Below are 16,133 nucleotides of genomic sequence, written 5' to 3'. Positions count from 1 at the left end.
CCCACAGGCCTTCAGTGCTTAGGTTGACTTGCAGCACACACTGCAGCTAGGATGGACTGACTCTTACAGTCCTTAGAATGGCCAACAGCATGCTCTGCAGCTAGAACAAACTGAGTCTTACAGTTCTGATACTGTCCTGCAGCACATACAGCAGCTAGGATTGCCTGAGTCTTACTATCCTTAGACTGACCTGCAGTGCACACTGCATCTAGGAAGGACTGGGCCTTACAGTCCTTAGACTGACCTGCAGCCCAAAAGCATCTAGAATGGACTGAGCCTTCAGTCCTTAGATTTACCTGAAGCACATTCTGCAGATAGTATTGACTGGGCCTTACAGTCATTAGTCTGAACTCTACCACACTTTGCAGCTAGGATGGACTGAGCCTTACCATTCGTAGACTGACCTGCAACACATACTGCAGCTGGATGGACTGGGCCTTACAGTGCTTAGACTGACCTGCGGCACACACTGCAGCTAGGATGGAATGTGCTTACCAGTCATTAGATTGACATGTACCACACACTGCAGCTAGGATGGACTGGGCCTTAGGTCCTAAAACTGACCTGCAGCACACTCTTTAGCTAGTATGTACTGGGCTTTACTGTCCTTAAACTCACCTGCAGCACAGTCTGCAGCTAGGATGGATTTAGCCTTCAGTCCTTAGACTGACATCCATAACTCACTGCCACTCTGATAGACTGGGCCTGACAGTCCTTAGACAGACCTGCAGCACACACTGCAGCTAGGATAGACTGGGAGTACAGTCCTTAGACTGACTTGCAGCACACTTTGCAGCTAGATGGACTGAGCCTTCAGTCCGTAGAGTGACTTGTACCACATACTCCACCTAGTTTGGACTGGGCCTTAGAGACCTTAGACAGACCTGTTGCACACACTGCAGCTAGGAATGACTGGGTCTTACAGTACTGAGACTGACCTGCACCACACTCTGCAGCTAGGATGGTCTAGACTTACAGTCCTTAGACTATCTTGCAGCACACTTTGCAGCTAGGATGGACTTGGCCTTACATTATTTAGTCTAACCTGCAGAAAACACTGCAGCTAGGATTGTCGGAACTTACAGTACTTCTACTTACCTGCAAAAAACACTTCAGCAAGGAATGACTGTCCAGCAGCAAACACTGCAGCTCAGATGGACTGGGCCTTACAGACCTTAGACTAACCTGCAGCACACTTTGCAGCTAGGATCGAATGGCCCTTACTGTCCGTAGACTGACCTGCAGCATACACTGCAGCTAGGAAGGACTGGGCCTTCAGTCCTTAGACTGACCTGCAGCACATTCTGCAGCTAGGATGGACTGGGCCTTACAGTCATTATTCTGAACAGCACTACACGTTGCAGCTAGAATGGACTGAGCCTTACCATTCTTAGACTGACCTGCAACACATACTGCAGCTAGATGGACTGAGCCTTTCAGTCCTTAGAATGACCTGCAGAAAACTCTGCAGCAAAGATAATGGGGGACTCAGAGTATTTATACTGACCTGCAAAACACTCTTCATCTAGGATGGAGTGGGTCTTACAACCCTTAGCCTGTCTAACAGCAAACACTGCAGCTAGACAGGACTGGGCCTTACATTCCTTAGACTGTCCTCCAGCAAAAACTACAGCTCAAATGGACTGGGACTTAAAGTCCTTAGACTTACCTACAGAGCAGTCTTCAGCTCAGATGGACAGGGCCTTACAGTCCTTAGACTGTCCTGCCACACACTCTGCAGCTAGGATGGGCTGTGCCTTACAGCCCTTAGACTGACCTGCAGCACACACTGCAGCTAGGAAAAACTGAAACTTTCAGACTTAGACTGACTTATAGCACATTCTGCAGCTAGGATAGACTGAGCCTTCAGTTCTTAAACTGACATGCTTCACACAGCGCAGCTAGTATGAACTGGGCCTTACAGTCCTTAGACTGACATGAAGCACACTGCAGCTAGGATGGACTGGGCTTTACAATTCTTAGAATGACCTGCAGCACACACTGCAGCTAGCACGGACTGGGACTTCAATCCTTAGTCATACTTACAGTGCACACCACACCTAGGACAGACTGGGCCTTAAGTCCTTAGACTGACCTGAAGCACACTCTGCATCTAGGATGGACAGGGCCTTACAGACCTTAGACTGACCTGCAGCACACAGTGCAGATAGGATGGACAGGGCATTACTGTCCTTAGACTGACCTGCAGCACACAGTGCAGATAGGATGGACAGGGCATTACTGTCCTTAGACTGACCTGCATCACACTCTGCAGCTAGGATGGACTGGGCCTTGCAGTCATTAAGTTGACATGTAGCACACACTGCAACTAGGATAGCCTGGGTTTATAGTCCTTAGACTGACCTGTAGGACACACTGCATCTCAGATGGTCTGGCCTTCGGAGTCCTTAAACTGACCTGCAACACACTCTGCAGCTAGGAAACACTGGGCCTTACAGTCCATAGATTGACCTTCAGTACATACTACAGCTAGGATAAACTGAGCCTTTTGTCCTTTTTCTCCCTGCAGCACACAATGCCCCTAGAATGGATAGGACCTAACAGTGCTTTGACTGACCTGCAGCACACTCTGCAGCTAGGATGGACTGAGTCTTACAGTCCTTAGAATGACCTGCAGCACACTCTTCGGCATGATGAACTGGGGCCTTACCGAACTTAGACAGTCCTACAGCACACTCTGCAGCAAAGATGGCCTGGGCCTTACTGTCCTTAGACTGACTTGCAACACACTCTGCAGCCAGGATGGACTGGACCACAAGTCCTAAGACTGAACTTCAAAACACTCTGCAGCTAGGATAGTCTGGGCCTTACAGTACTTAGGCTGACCTGCAGCACACTCTCCAGCTAGGATGGACTGAGCATTCAGTCTATACTTTCCCACAGCACACCCTGAATGTAACATGGACTGAGCCTTCAGTCCTTCGACTGTCCTTCAGCCTACCCTGCAGTTCAAATGGACTGGGCCTTAGAGTCCTTAGACTGACCTGCAACAAACACTGCAGCTCAGATGGACTGTGCCTTACAATTCTTAGCGTGACTTGCAACACACACTTCAGCTAGAATGGACTGGACCTTACAGTCCTTAGACTGACCTACATCAAACCCTGCAGCTCAGATGGATTGAGCCTTACAGTCCTTAAACTGACCTGCAGCACACTCTGCAGCTGGATGGACTGAGTCTATATTCCTAAGGCTTCAGCTGGCTTCCTCTGTGCTAACACCACTCCTGGTCTTGTTTTCCTTTTTAAAATTTACTTCCTGAACACTATTCAAGAGAAAAGCCTTATTTATTTGTACTTTCCATTTATGTGATGTGCTAAGCCTTTTGTTCCCTAGCAGTGTGCCAAATAACTATTCACATGATAGAGGAACAAAGCAAAAAAAAAAAAATTGACAGATGTCACTAAAGTACTCTCATTTAAAAACCTACTAATGATTCCTAGGACATTAATTTTGTTGAAATATCTGGTCCCCATTAGCAATGGTGACAACTACAGCAGCTGCACCCAATGCTGAGTTGGCCTTAAGCTGACACTTTACTAACTTCATCCTCTGCCCTTTGCTCATCGATGATTTGTTGAGTATGTATGATGTGTCACTGGATGGTGCAATCAATGAAAGTTGCTAAGATGGGGCTGGAGGGGCCGGTAGAAGCTTAATACTACTAAAACTTATGAAATTGAGCCACTGTCACCAAACAATAAGGGATCAGCTAGATCCCCGCTTATGGTAGGTTTTTCCCCTGTAGTTTTCTGTGGACACAATCATCCATTTCTATAACATTCTTGATATTTCTCCACTCCTTCACTCCCATGACCCTTGGCATGCTTTGTCTCCCTTTATTTTGTATTTGGCTTCACAGAAACAGCACGTTCCTACATTCATTGAGTGAGATTCTTTTTTTGAGATAGGGTATCTCTGTGTATCCATGGCTGTCCTAGAACTCACTCTGTAGACCAGGCTGGCCTTGACCTCAGAAATCTGCTGGCCTCTGCCTCCTGAGTGCTGGGATTGCAGGCATGCACCACCACTGGAGTGAGATTTTAATACTGGAATTTAATGAGAAAGACCAGTTGTTCCAGAAAATTCCTAATCTGGAACAGAAAGGTATCATTTTCCTATGATCCCTATCATTTTCATCTTCTAACTGATTCACAAATAGCATAAGGGTCTGGAGCTAAGAGAACACACCTGCAATCCCTGCACTTGGTGGACAGAAACAGGGTAGCTGGACAGCCTGTGGTACAGGCTGACCATTTTTGACAAGACTGTGTGTCAAAACAGAAAAAAAGGAGGGGAGAGAAGGGGAGGAGGAAGGGATAGCAGAGGGAAGAAGGGAGGGCATGGAGGGGAAGGAGGGGAGGGACTACAGAATCAGAACACTATTGGGGTTTGCTTAAATCAAAAGTCAATGTTTAATTTTTTATTTCGGTTTTGTGAGTTGTTTTTTTCATATTATAAGCATTACTTGTGATTCTTTGTAAAGCTAAAAGCTTAGCCATAGCTGAGCCTCCATTCCTTAATAGACACAGTGGATGGAGTTGAACCTGAACTTCCCTGGAATAGTGCATGTGCAATCCAGTCTATCACTTACTATTTACCCGTTCTCTAGGTTTCTGACTCTTATACTGAGAGTCTGTTGATACTTGGCAACATGTGGGGATAGAGTTGTAGCAGAGGAATATCCACAGAAAGATGTCCACATCTTTCATTTGGAAACCTGTGAGTTTGGTTTTGGTAAGCAGGAACTATGCAGGTGTGGTTACAGATCTTATGGAGAGAAAACCCTGAGTGGAGCCAGTGTATTCTTAAGATGATATAATAGGGCAAGATCAGGCAGAAAAAAAACCCCAACAAAACAAAACAGAAAATCAAAAACCAAACAAAGCCCCAAACCCCAGGGATCAGAGATGAGGTCTGAAGATGAGGTCTAGTGGCTTTGAAGATACAGGTTAGAATCATTGAAATCACTCTCACGAAACTCAATTACCATCTAGAACCAACCCAAAAGTCAGAAGAAAGAATCCTAGATCCTCTAAAGGAGACCCTGTCTCGAAATAAAAAGTGAAAACTGGGGCTGGAGAGATTAGCACTGGCTGCTCTTATAGAATAACACAGTTTGATTACATGTACCTGCATGATAGCTCTCAACTGTCTCTAACTCCAGTTCCAAGGGATCTGGTGGCCTCTTTGGGCCTCCACAGGCACCACCAGGCATGCAAGTGGTGCACAGACATCCTTGTAGGTAAACCTCTACATGTAAAATCACAACACCTCCCCCCAAATAGGATTCAGTGAGGGGACCCACTTCAGGGTGTCCCATCTGGATTCCAGATTAGGCATAGACTGAACCCAAATACCAATTTCCAAGGACAAGCCAACCATGAAGAGATCCTTTAATAAAGCAAGGCAACAGACAGGGTGGCTGAATCTGAATCGGGCAGCTAATAGCTTTGCAAGTGCTAATTTCAACAGGGAAAAGAAGGGGGTCTGTGGTCAAATGAGCTAGGATGTGTTGGTAAGTTCTGGTTGGGTATTTTAATCAGGGCAGACGAAATGATGTGTTTTGATTGCTGAGTCTTGATGTTTGGATAGTGGGACCTCGGGGTGATCAGCCTCGGGAATGAGTCAGGCATAACAAAGTAGCCAAATAAGGGGCTAGGCCTTGGTGGCTAGCAGGACTGTCATCTAATGGTATAGAGCAAGGGAGAGGGAAGGAAGAAGAGGTAAAAGCTGCCAGCTCCATGTCTGCCAGGCTGGGGCCTGGCTTTGTCATGCTTGAGCCTGCTGGAGCACTTTGCTAGGGATAGAGCTGAGTGGCAGAATGCTGGCCAAGTGAATGGCATGAAGCCATTCCTCATGAAGCATGAAGCTCAGTCCTCCATGAAAATCCATACCACATCTTATAAGTGATCCATGATTAAGACTATTACATAGAATACATGGAATGTGAAAGACAGAGGAAGGACTATCAGACAAGGAAGGGAACCAACAAGTGGGGACAGGTAGAAGGATGTGGAAGCGGTGGGAACATCAGACACAAAGTATGACACATATGTATGACAATGTCATAATAAAATCCATTACTTTCTTTGTACACTAACTGAAAATATTCACTGTAAAGGGTAGAGAGTGAACTTTACAGAACCATCTAACACTGGCCATAGATGATTCAGCTACATATAGTTCCACTTTTTGAATTATAAAACAAATTCCCCTTGGATAGATTGTAGCACATGAGGAAAAAATTTCAATTCACCTTCGACTTTTCTTTGATATGTGCCATAGAAGAGACTTAATCACTTTCTCCCAGATAGGTGACTATTTTCTCACCCCTTTTAATAACAATAACTACTATCAAGAACATGTTAACTATTTTTACTCAAACATTGAAGACACAAACCTAAAATCATCCTTAGATCACTAGAAATTGCAATGATGCGTGCACACAGTGAAGCCCCATTCAGCAGCTTCTACTTAAGTAAGCCCCAACTTGGGCAGAGGAAAAGTGCTCTTTGCACGAGACAGTGTAATGCGATGCTGCCATTATTGAGGCGGTCTATTAGGACTTTACAAACACAAAATTACAGCTTTATACAAACCGCAGTTAGTTACTGCTTACACATGAATACTCGTATTTACTTGCGGTCCCTAATTTTTTGAAATAAGCAACAACTCCTTTGCAATTTGACAAACAAGACAAATTGCTAAAAATAATTATTAAGAGTTAAAAAGTAGTTACCAAATATATTTTATGCTTACTTTAAAGAAAAATGTTGTGTTCAAGACCATAAATAAAATATATAAAACTGAAGCTATTAATGATTTTGTAATGGTGAAGAATAGATTTGGGTAATAATATTTTTGAGACACAGTTTTGTTGAGCAACTGAGTCTGGTCTCACACTCTTGATGTATTAATTTTTGTAATATATTTATGTGGTCCCATTTATTTTCCTCCTCCATTTATCCTGCTTGGAATTTATTCAAGTAAAGCAGATCCTGATTTCTTGACCACTGAAGGATCAACCAGAGCCAGATGTTCAGCACAATAAGATAGTCTTTATTATATTTTTAACTAGAAACAGCAGATAGCAAGCTCACGAGGTATGATTTGATACTTTGAAAACGAGCCTTCAACAACAATAATCAAAGAGTAAGCCTTAAATGCACAGATAATTTGGTCACTGTTACAATCTCCCAAGGTACAAGAGCCAGCAGCATAAAGTAACATAAAGGTAATCACAAAGAACTCTGGATGTGCCAAAGCTACAGGTCACCTCATTAAACCCCATCTTTGCATTCTTGTCATTAGAGTTATTCTGCAAAATGTCAACCATGCACATAGTCCTCATACGAGAATCCTGTCTTAATGTTGTTGCCATTACTACTGAACTTTTCCTCCCCCTAAAACTTCAATGGCATGTGATTCCAGTGTTTACATGGATTGCGTGTCAGTGGTAAGATGTGAAATGGATTTCATTTTCAAGGTTAAATGGCAGACTGACTTTGCATTTGGTGGCCAGCTGTGTATCCTAATATTTATTTTTGATTTTTTTAAGTAAATTGAACTAGATTTCATAAGCCCTGAGATATTAGATAACCTGCTAATGATTGTTCACTTTTAATGTATATTCTACCCCATTTGTCCTAACTCTACATAAGTATTTTTAAATTATTCACACACAGTTGAAAGTAATTCAATAAAATTTATCATTGTATAGCTAAGATTACTAATAAGGCCTTTAGGTAAGAGTTGCATATTTGATGTATTACTTTGTGGGAAGCAACCCTAAAAAACTCTATCTATAATTCTGTCATCAATTAGCGCTTTCCTTCTGGTTAATTTTCCACGGAGGGCCAGACTCTTTTCCTTTCTTTCTTTTATTCTCCCTCAAACATAAACACTGTTTTTTCCAACTGAACAGCTGCCAAAACCAACCTGCCAGGTGAACGCCATGTGAATGCCACGTGAACACCACGTTAAGAGCTGTCTGCCTGGAGAGAAACATGCAGAGCACACATTCGATAGATACCTGTCCATCTCTCATGGAAGCAATGGATTGTAAGGCAGTTGTCTGAGTCATATACTGTTGATGATATACTTTACTAATTTTGTTCACCCAGGAAATCTGGTAGATCATATTTAATTCCACCTCAAGTGTAAATGTAAGAAACTGGCATTAAAACAAAACAAAACAAAACAAAATCAATGGATTTGCCAGTTCTCAGGAAAAGAAAACTAGTTAGATGGGGCGGGTGTGTGTGTGTGTCAAAATTACTCTCTATGAACTACTATATGCAATTCAACAAAGGAATAAAACTTAAACCAGAAAGGTATTAGGTACTTCGTGTCATTTTCTCTACATTTCTCCTTGTAGTTTTTTGTTCATATATTTATCCCTGTTGTGTTTTCTAGTTAATGATAATGTTAGTATCTAAATAGATTTCCCCATCTCTGGAGGAACATAATGCCAGTGAAAGGCTTCTAAGTTTAGGTCAGCCATATTTCTGCATTAATTGTTGACTAACATTTTATGTCCTTAAATGATGCTGTATAGAATATGAGATAATTCTGCCAACTTCCTATTAGACTTCTGCTTACAATATTCAGTTCTCTGTTGATAGCTTTGAAGCATATTGCACACTTGTGATCTAGCACATTAATAAGTAGTTGATACTCTTTTTAGAAAGGATACACTCACAAACTTAAGTTAATGGCCTTAACCCAACACTTTTTTTTAGTGCATTACAGGTTACAGGACAATCGCAACTGCAAAAACATTCACGATGCAGTTCATGGTACGGTTCTCCCATCTGATGGTACAGGTTCCTGAAAGCATACAAGAAGAGGACTTTGATATACTAGCAAAACCTCACAATTACCAAACACTAAGCAACACACACACACACACACACACACACACGTGTGTGTGTGCATACACATACACTTGTAGCTTTTAGTAGTATTTCCTGCAACTCATTGCATCTTCACATTTTATACTGGGCTTAAATCATACTTGTGAATAGATAGAAAGCAATTCTATTGATAATTTTTTCAGACTTTAAGTAGTGCTACGGTAATACCTCCAGCCTGACTTCGCTAGAACTTTGATTCTGGATAAATTCATTTAAGGCTCCTCACCATCAGATGTTGTATCCCAAAAACAGGAGCTGGCTGTATGAAATCCATACGGGCTCCTCTGGACCACTGCACAGGTCACTACAAAGAAAGACACAGAATGGCAGTTACTGAAAAGGGGGAAGGAGTCAAGACTGAAAAAGTTAACAGAAAACGATTCCGCTGGTAGACTAAAATCGTCTTCTATTTTGAATACTTCCTACCGTCCTGAACTTAACTTCATGAGATTCAGCAATTTCATGGACTGTTACTATCACCACCAGCAATTGCATGGCAGAAAAATTCTGGATTAAATTGTGTGCTCTGTGCCAGTAACCGATTTCAGACAGAAATTTGGGCATTATTTTACTTTGTACTGGGTGTGTGGATCTTCACAGGCCTATGCAGAGGCACAGATGGCCGAGAGGAACAGCACTGAAGGGTCTCAGTAGGCAAAGCCAACTGTTGCTACAAAGGGCAAGCGGTTCAAACTGCTTCAGATGGAAAGGCCTTCCTTTTTCACATTGTTGTGTATTTTGTTGAAGCGATGAGTCAGAAGTGCATCCTCCACTATGAGTGGTCAACTACAGTGCCTATCATTCAGATACACTCTTAAAATCCAGAGAGAATCAGAAGGAGAAAGGTATGTGAGCTAAGGAGGAAGGACAGCGTGTCATCACTTACCAATGTACTTGTAAGCTTTCCCCAGTTTGACCAAATGTGTTATAGATTGTTCCACTATGCTTGCAGTCCACTGGTTGATGTCATTCTCATTATAATCGTTACCACCCAAAACTCCATCAACACACTAGGAGAGGGAACAGTTCAATTAACCCAGAAGAACCAAATTAGACATACACTGCAATTGAAATCCCTTCAAGACAGTACCTGCTAAGGCATTAACCGAAAACACACATCGACGAAATGCTTGTTGGGCACTGTCTCTAAACATTTTCTAAGCATTTCCATGAGTCTTATCACATTCTATGAAATATCACAGGTCATACAAAGATAAATTTGCCAATGCCTCTGTGGTAAATCTAGCAGAGGCATTAATCAAAGAACTCTAATGTTTATAACATGGGAAGGACAAATCTTAAACAGGAAGTGGTAAAAAAATGACTGCAGGATTAAGGGAAGATGCAGACGTTGATAGTGTGCAGAAAATGACCAACATAGCTTTCTCCCCCAGCCTGAATACTGCTCGCCTACAGACACTGCTCCTACTGACATTAGCTAAGGCTGCCTCCTTACTCAGCTGTATAAAATAACTCCGCTTCTCTGTCTGTAATTGTAAGAGAACAGTTGTTTGAATCCAGCCATCTCAGGGACAACGTCTCCATCTTGCTGGCAGGGTCAAATTGAATCCATGGTCCCAGACCCAAAAACTAATTCCTTTGTCCTCTTTATCACTCTGAGCTTTGGACCAAAAGTGTAGGAGTCAGATGCCCTGGATAAGGCCCAGTCTCCAACAGATGTTTCTTTGCTTAATTAACCCTTAATGTCACAATACAATTGGATAACCTTGTAGATCACCCCAGCCCCCTCCCTCATTTTTAATCCCAGGGCAGCTGATCCCAGGTTTCTGGCCACGTGTCTATATGTATGTTTGTCTTTTCTTCATTCCTTCACTGCCCCGAGCCAAGTGAAGTTCCTAACTAATTACCATCAACCCTGAAAGACACTACACAAATCAGAGCTTTAAATAGATCTGTATCACCCCGGGGCGAAGCGCAGGACCTGGGCACACAGTAAGACTTAGATGTTTGTTGTTCAAGCAATACTGATTTAAATGTACTTTCTGGATAGTCTAAACTGAAGGTTTTGAGTTTATGACATTTAAAACATCATTTTTCTTTGTGGAAATTTTGGGTATGGGGGAAATTCTATCACTCACTAAATTAAATAAATGTCTTCTAGTATAGTACATCGGCAAAAGTAAGTTGACAGGGAGAGAGAGTTCAGAGCAAGAAATTAAAAGAAGTTGCTGCTGGTGGCACAAGCCTGTTTTCTTTCTTTCTTTCTCTCTTTCTTTCTTTCTTTCTTTCTTTCTTTCTTTCTTTCTTTCTTTTTTTTTTTTTTTTTTTTTTGAGACAGGGTTTCTCTGTATAGCCCTGGCTGTCCTGGAACTCACTCTGTAGACCAGGCTAGCTTCAAACTCAGAAATCTGCCTGCCTCTGCCTCCCAAGTGCTGGGACTAAAGGCATGCGCCACCACCACCCAGTGGCACAAGCCTTTAATCCCAGCACTCAAAGGCAGTGGCTGGGGGTACTCTGGGATGTCAAGGCCAGCCTGGCCTACAAAGCAAATCCCAGAGCTACACAGAGAGACTTTGCCTTGAAAACAAAAACAAAAACATCAAACAAGCCAAAATAAAACAAAACAACAACAACAACAAACAAGCAAACAAGCAAACCAAACCAAACCCTGAAATTAAAGGAATGACACTGAGTATGAAATAAGAGAGAAACGACTGTTGGAACTATGGAAGTATCTAGGATGGTCCGGAGGGTTTTAAAACAGTACTTATACCTTTAAACCTTTCCAGCTTTTCCACGGAAGTATGCTAGTGGCACAGAAATGGGATTCAGGAAAGAAAGACCAAGGAGACCAGAGATGTGTTCCGCAAAGCAATATGTACGAAGCCTGAGATTTCTTTCATGTCGAGAATTCAAGTTCAGTTGGGGCCAAACTGTCTTCAGTTAAACGGCTTGTAGAGCTAACCACAGTCTCAGAAATATTTTAGTTAGGGAGAGGCCTACTGTAAAATGCATCTAGTAAGCTAGGTGCAGTGGTGTGTGCCTGTAATCCTGATGGTTGATTTTCTGAGGCAGGAGTATTACAACTAGGAGGCAGGCTATCCTGACTACATAACAACACTCTATCTCAAACAAACAAACAAACAAACAAACAAACACAAAAAGAAAAACCAAAAACCAAAGAAACAAGAGAAGAAATAAAAATTCATTTGGTAGGTTCTAATACCACATAACCTCTAACACACAGAGAGAGAGAGAGACAGACAGAGAGACAGAGACAGACAGACACATAACAGTTTAAGAAGTAATTACTTATATATTTCCAAATAACATGCTTACCACTATGTTTTATGAGCTATAGACACATCTAGAACTCCTGTGATAGGTGAAAATTTAGTTCTCCACTAGCTTTCCCCACCTCTTCTTAAGATAGAGGTCTCAGTAGATTTACTTCAACCTATGTACACAGATGAAATCCCCCCCACCCCCCCCACACACATCTTTAACATTGGAGATGGAATGAGCTATCTGGTTGGTGAGTGGTCAGCATTGGTCTCATGAGAAAACCTCATTCCTACACATCTTGAACTTGGGTTTTCATTTTCCTTCCATCCCTACCCAGACCAAGAGCCACATTATCCTGTTTCTCGGCTGACTCAGACTTTCCCTTGTGTGCATGCAAAGCCAGTATTGCAAGTTCTGAACTGAGCAGGGGGGTTAGTATAAGATGATACAGTCATCAACCTAGTTTTTATCGACAATAAAGGCAGTGTTTTACTCTTTCAAGTGACACTTTTGCCTTTTTATATGGTTCAAAACTTGGGTAGGGAAAATATATTAAAGTGGTTCTCCCAAAGATCCAGCATCTTTTCTTTCATGTCTACTAATCACTAACTATTAATGTCTCTTGAGATTGTATTTTGAAAAATAAGATTATTGCTATCTCTCCCTTCTAATTGTTCTTCCTTATGCTCTGACATTGTGAAGGCACTGAACACATTTGCATTTTATTTTAATGAAATATTCAGCTATGTAATATAGTCTGGATATTTTAAATAACTAAATAGTCTAATACGAAGTCTTCAACTATTAAAATACACCATGTTTTTTCCTGTTGCCTAGCCCTCTGCGATGTTGAGCTGATGATCCTACTTATACAGGGTTAAGCCCAGCTCAGCTCAGGAGGACACTATACCTTAGAGCAAGCAGTCAGGCAAGTCAGGAGCTGTCTCTGGGGAAACTGATGGCAAACATACACACACACACACACACACACACACACACACACACACACACACGAGGCCCAGAAGGTGGAGTCAATCCTGCCCAGACAGAACTCAAGTCAGGGCTTGCTAGGACACAGGTTCCAATAGCCACACCTGCAATTGAAGCCAGTCTCCTGAGCCAGCTCAGGGTTTTGTCTTTAACCTAGGATTTGGCAGAGCTAATGATGATTCTTTAGAGAGCTCTTAAAGTACCTCACCCACAGTGTAGTCTATATTGACAACACTAGAATCAATAAGGGTCTTCAGGATCTTTCTTTCTGTAGACTTGAAACAGAGCTTTAGCGTGACTTTCAGAAAAAGGTCCATCTAAGCCTCACTGCATACCCTGCATACACACCACTACAAAGAAGGAAGCAATATTTTACATCTTGGTGTCTTAACATTAACATCTCTAGCACTGGCCTGACAAATCAAAACTGGATTAAAGATATTTCCATCAACACAACAGGCTTTGTGATAACAGCAAATATTAACTCACCTCTTTGACTATATTATGGGCTTCATCAGCATTGAAGCCAACCTAAGAAGAAAACACACAATAAAACTTCTTTGAGCATAGGCAATATTCAGGTTACTCTCATCTGGCCTAAGAAAACCATAGTGACAGAAGACCACAGTGCTAGGAGTATTGGGTCTCCTGAGGATCCTGAACCTATTCCCTATGAATTTGGAGCCATTAGGATTGGGCAGAGCCTGGGCAAATACCGTTTTGAAAAGTGCTTTTACAATAGTGAGTGTATTGATTATTCTAGATAATCGTTGTATAATAAAGCTTAAGAAATTGGTATTCGGCAGCTATTACTGATGTCTGTTGTGTGCTATCAGTATACAGAAAATCATTTCAGCTAAAGTGGGCCATAAGAAGAGTATGCTCAATTGTCATTTTCAATTTTATTTTGAACTGATGTGAGTCAAACCATTGCTTTCCCAAATAAAAGATTACAGCAATACTTTGTCATTAGAAATTTATGTTATTCTAATTATATAAGTTGGTATATAATTTTTGGAGCAGCTTGTTAGAATCTTAGGTTAACAACAATTTTCAAAAGCATCGAAGTGTCCTCTAGTGCAGAACTAGGTTATGGGATGAGACTGAAATACAAGCCAAGATGCTTTAGGTATCACCAAAATGACTTCCAGGGAGGAGGTGTTCTGAGTGCACTGGGAAAGCAGCACAGCACTTCTGTGCTTTAAAAACCACTAGGGAACTTCAAACTACTTGAGACAAATCAATTCCTGAGTTATGCTTTAAGTATAGATTTCCATATTTTAATTCTATTAAGTATTCTATACAATTTCCCACCATTCTCCTAAAACAAAAAAAGGAACGAAAATCTAAATCATTGGAGACAATATGAAAAAAGGTCTCATAGTTTGGTCCTGTGATAAAATATCATTTTTACTTCAAAATTCCATCCAAAAATTGACCTAAGATATCAAAGATACACATTTCACCACAGTTTGGAAAGTCGCCTAATACTATGGACACATCTCTGTCTCTTCTGGTGTTCTGAGCTCGGGGAGTCTCCTGTGCTAGCCAAGCACACTAGGACTATGTATTCACTCCAATTTCTTTTGAAATTACATGTATTTAGGAAGTAGTGCAAAATACTTCCTACCTTTGCTAGGAGGTGCAGAACATCTCTGTCTACTCTGTCCTTGCAAACTCTTACAGGCTGTGCAACAATTCAACAGTCCTCATCCTCCAAATCCTTGAAATAAGGGCTTAAGTATGAAGCCAGAGACCTGGGTTCAAATGGAACACCTGCCATTCTTTTCGCTTGGGGCCTATCACTTTGTCGCCATGAAAAGTCGGTTACCTTCTGTAACAGAAAACTAACCGACATCATGGAATTCTGGTGAGGCTCGGGGAAACATGAATCGGTGAGCAAGGGCTCTTAATCCATAAAGCACTTCCTCTAGCCTTTCCTGGGAAGAATTCCCGGGACTAGAGCCACCTTGCAGCACCAGCACAAGGAGACCCAAAGGGGTGGAGGAATCAGAGAGAAGACCGGGTTCCCAGGCCCTGATCGCAAACGGGTGGGGCTCGCCAACGCCTGCCTATATAACCCAAATTCTGGCCTTCCCTACAACCTATCGGCCCTCGCAGACCCCGACGACTGCCCCCAAGCTCTTTTGCTCACTAAGGTCAGAGCGACGATCTGCCCACCTTAAGGATCTCAGGGGCGGGGGAGGGGCGGGGAGAGCGAGACGCCTAAGGGCAAGGAAGGATCCAGGCCGCACGGAGCAGACCCAGGCTAAAGAGAAGCAGCATCTTAACTCTCCGAGAACTAAGAGACCACCCCGCAGTGTCCCCACAGCCAGTCAGAGAGAGCTGAGGGGCTCTTCCTGGCGCCAGAGGGGCGGTACCTCATCGCAGGGCCGTTGGTACCCCTCCATGGCGGCTTTCTGGGTCCTGGGGGAGGAGCAAGCCTTCTGTCCAGGTCCTCAGCCGCGCACTGGCCTCTGGGGAGGCCCCGCCTCCACTCCAGACCCAGGGCGTTTACGCAGGCCCTGCTTTTGTGTCGCAAACAGTAGGGACCTCAGGAGGGCGGGGTTAAAGGACAGGGAGGAGGGGCTCTGTTTGAGTTGAGCCCTTTAGCGGGGCTAAGGGTACCCCTGCTAGGTCTTAAGTGCACTTAAGACCAGGCTGGTCTTCTGAAAATAAGGGACACACGTTAAGATTAGTTATGATAACCTTGTGGCAGTCAGTCTAGAGTCAGCACAGGCGATTTTGGGCTTTCTGCGGTGGTCATGTGCACAAAATTCGTTCATCCACAGTTATCCAGCAAGCAAGTGTAGCAGCTGAGCAAGGAACTTTGATTTCTCTCCGTACTAGTTACTGACTTTTAAATATATAACCCCCCACAAGATTCAGTTTTTCCATAACATAAATCCCTCTATTTGGAGACTCGTTATAAGGATCAAATAAGATACAGTACACACA

The 16,133-nt window shown here is 42.6% G+C and overlaps 1 protein-coding gene across 1 annotated transcript; it reads right to left on the bottom strand.

Annotated features, from left to right (window-relative positions):
• Positions 1-7,062: 7,062 nt before the first annotated feature.
• Positions 7,063-15,710, bottom strand: Dynlt3 (dynein light chain Tctex-type 3). The gene is made up of 5 exons (XM_021153283.3): positions 15,557-15,710; positions 13,665-13,706; positions 9,826-9,949; positions 9,166-9,243; positions 7,063-8,853 (listed from the first exon to the last, which is right to left on the bottom strand). Exons 1-5 carry the CDS (start codon positions 15,584-15,586, stop codon positions 8,777-8,779), a joined length of 351 nt encoding a protein of 116 aa, XP_021008942.1. The 5' UTR covers positions 15,587-15,710; the 3' UTR covers positions 7,063-8,776.
• Between the last annotated feature and the right edge of the window lie 423 nt (positions 15,711-16,133).

The sequence above is a fragment of the Mus caroli genome, unplaced genomic scaffold (assembly GCF_978045245.1).
Source record: "Mus caroli unplaced genomic scaffold, Mus_caroli_1 scaffold_5, whole genome shotgun sequence".
Taxonomy (NCBI): Eukaryota; Metazoa; Chordata; class Mammalia; order Rodentia; family Muridae; genus Mus; species Mus caroli.
Note: the sequence above shows the minus strand (reverse complement) of the source record. Positions and strands in the feature narration are given on the sequence as shown.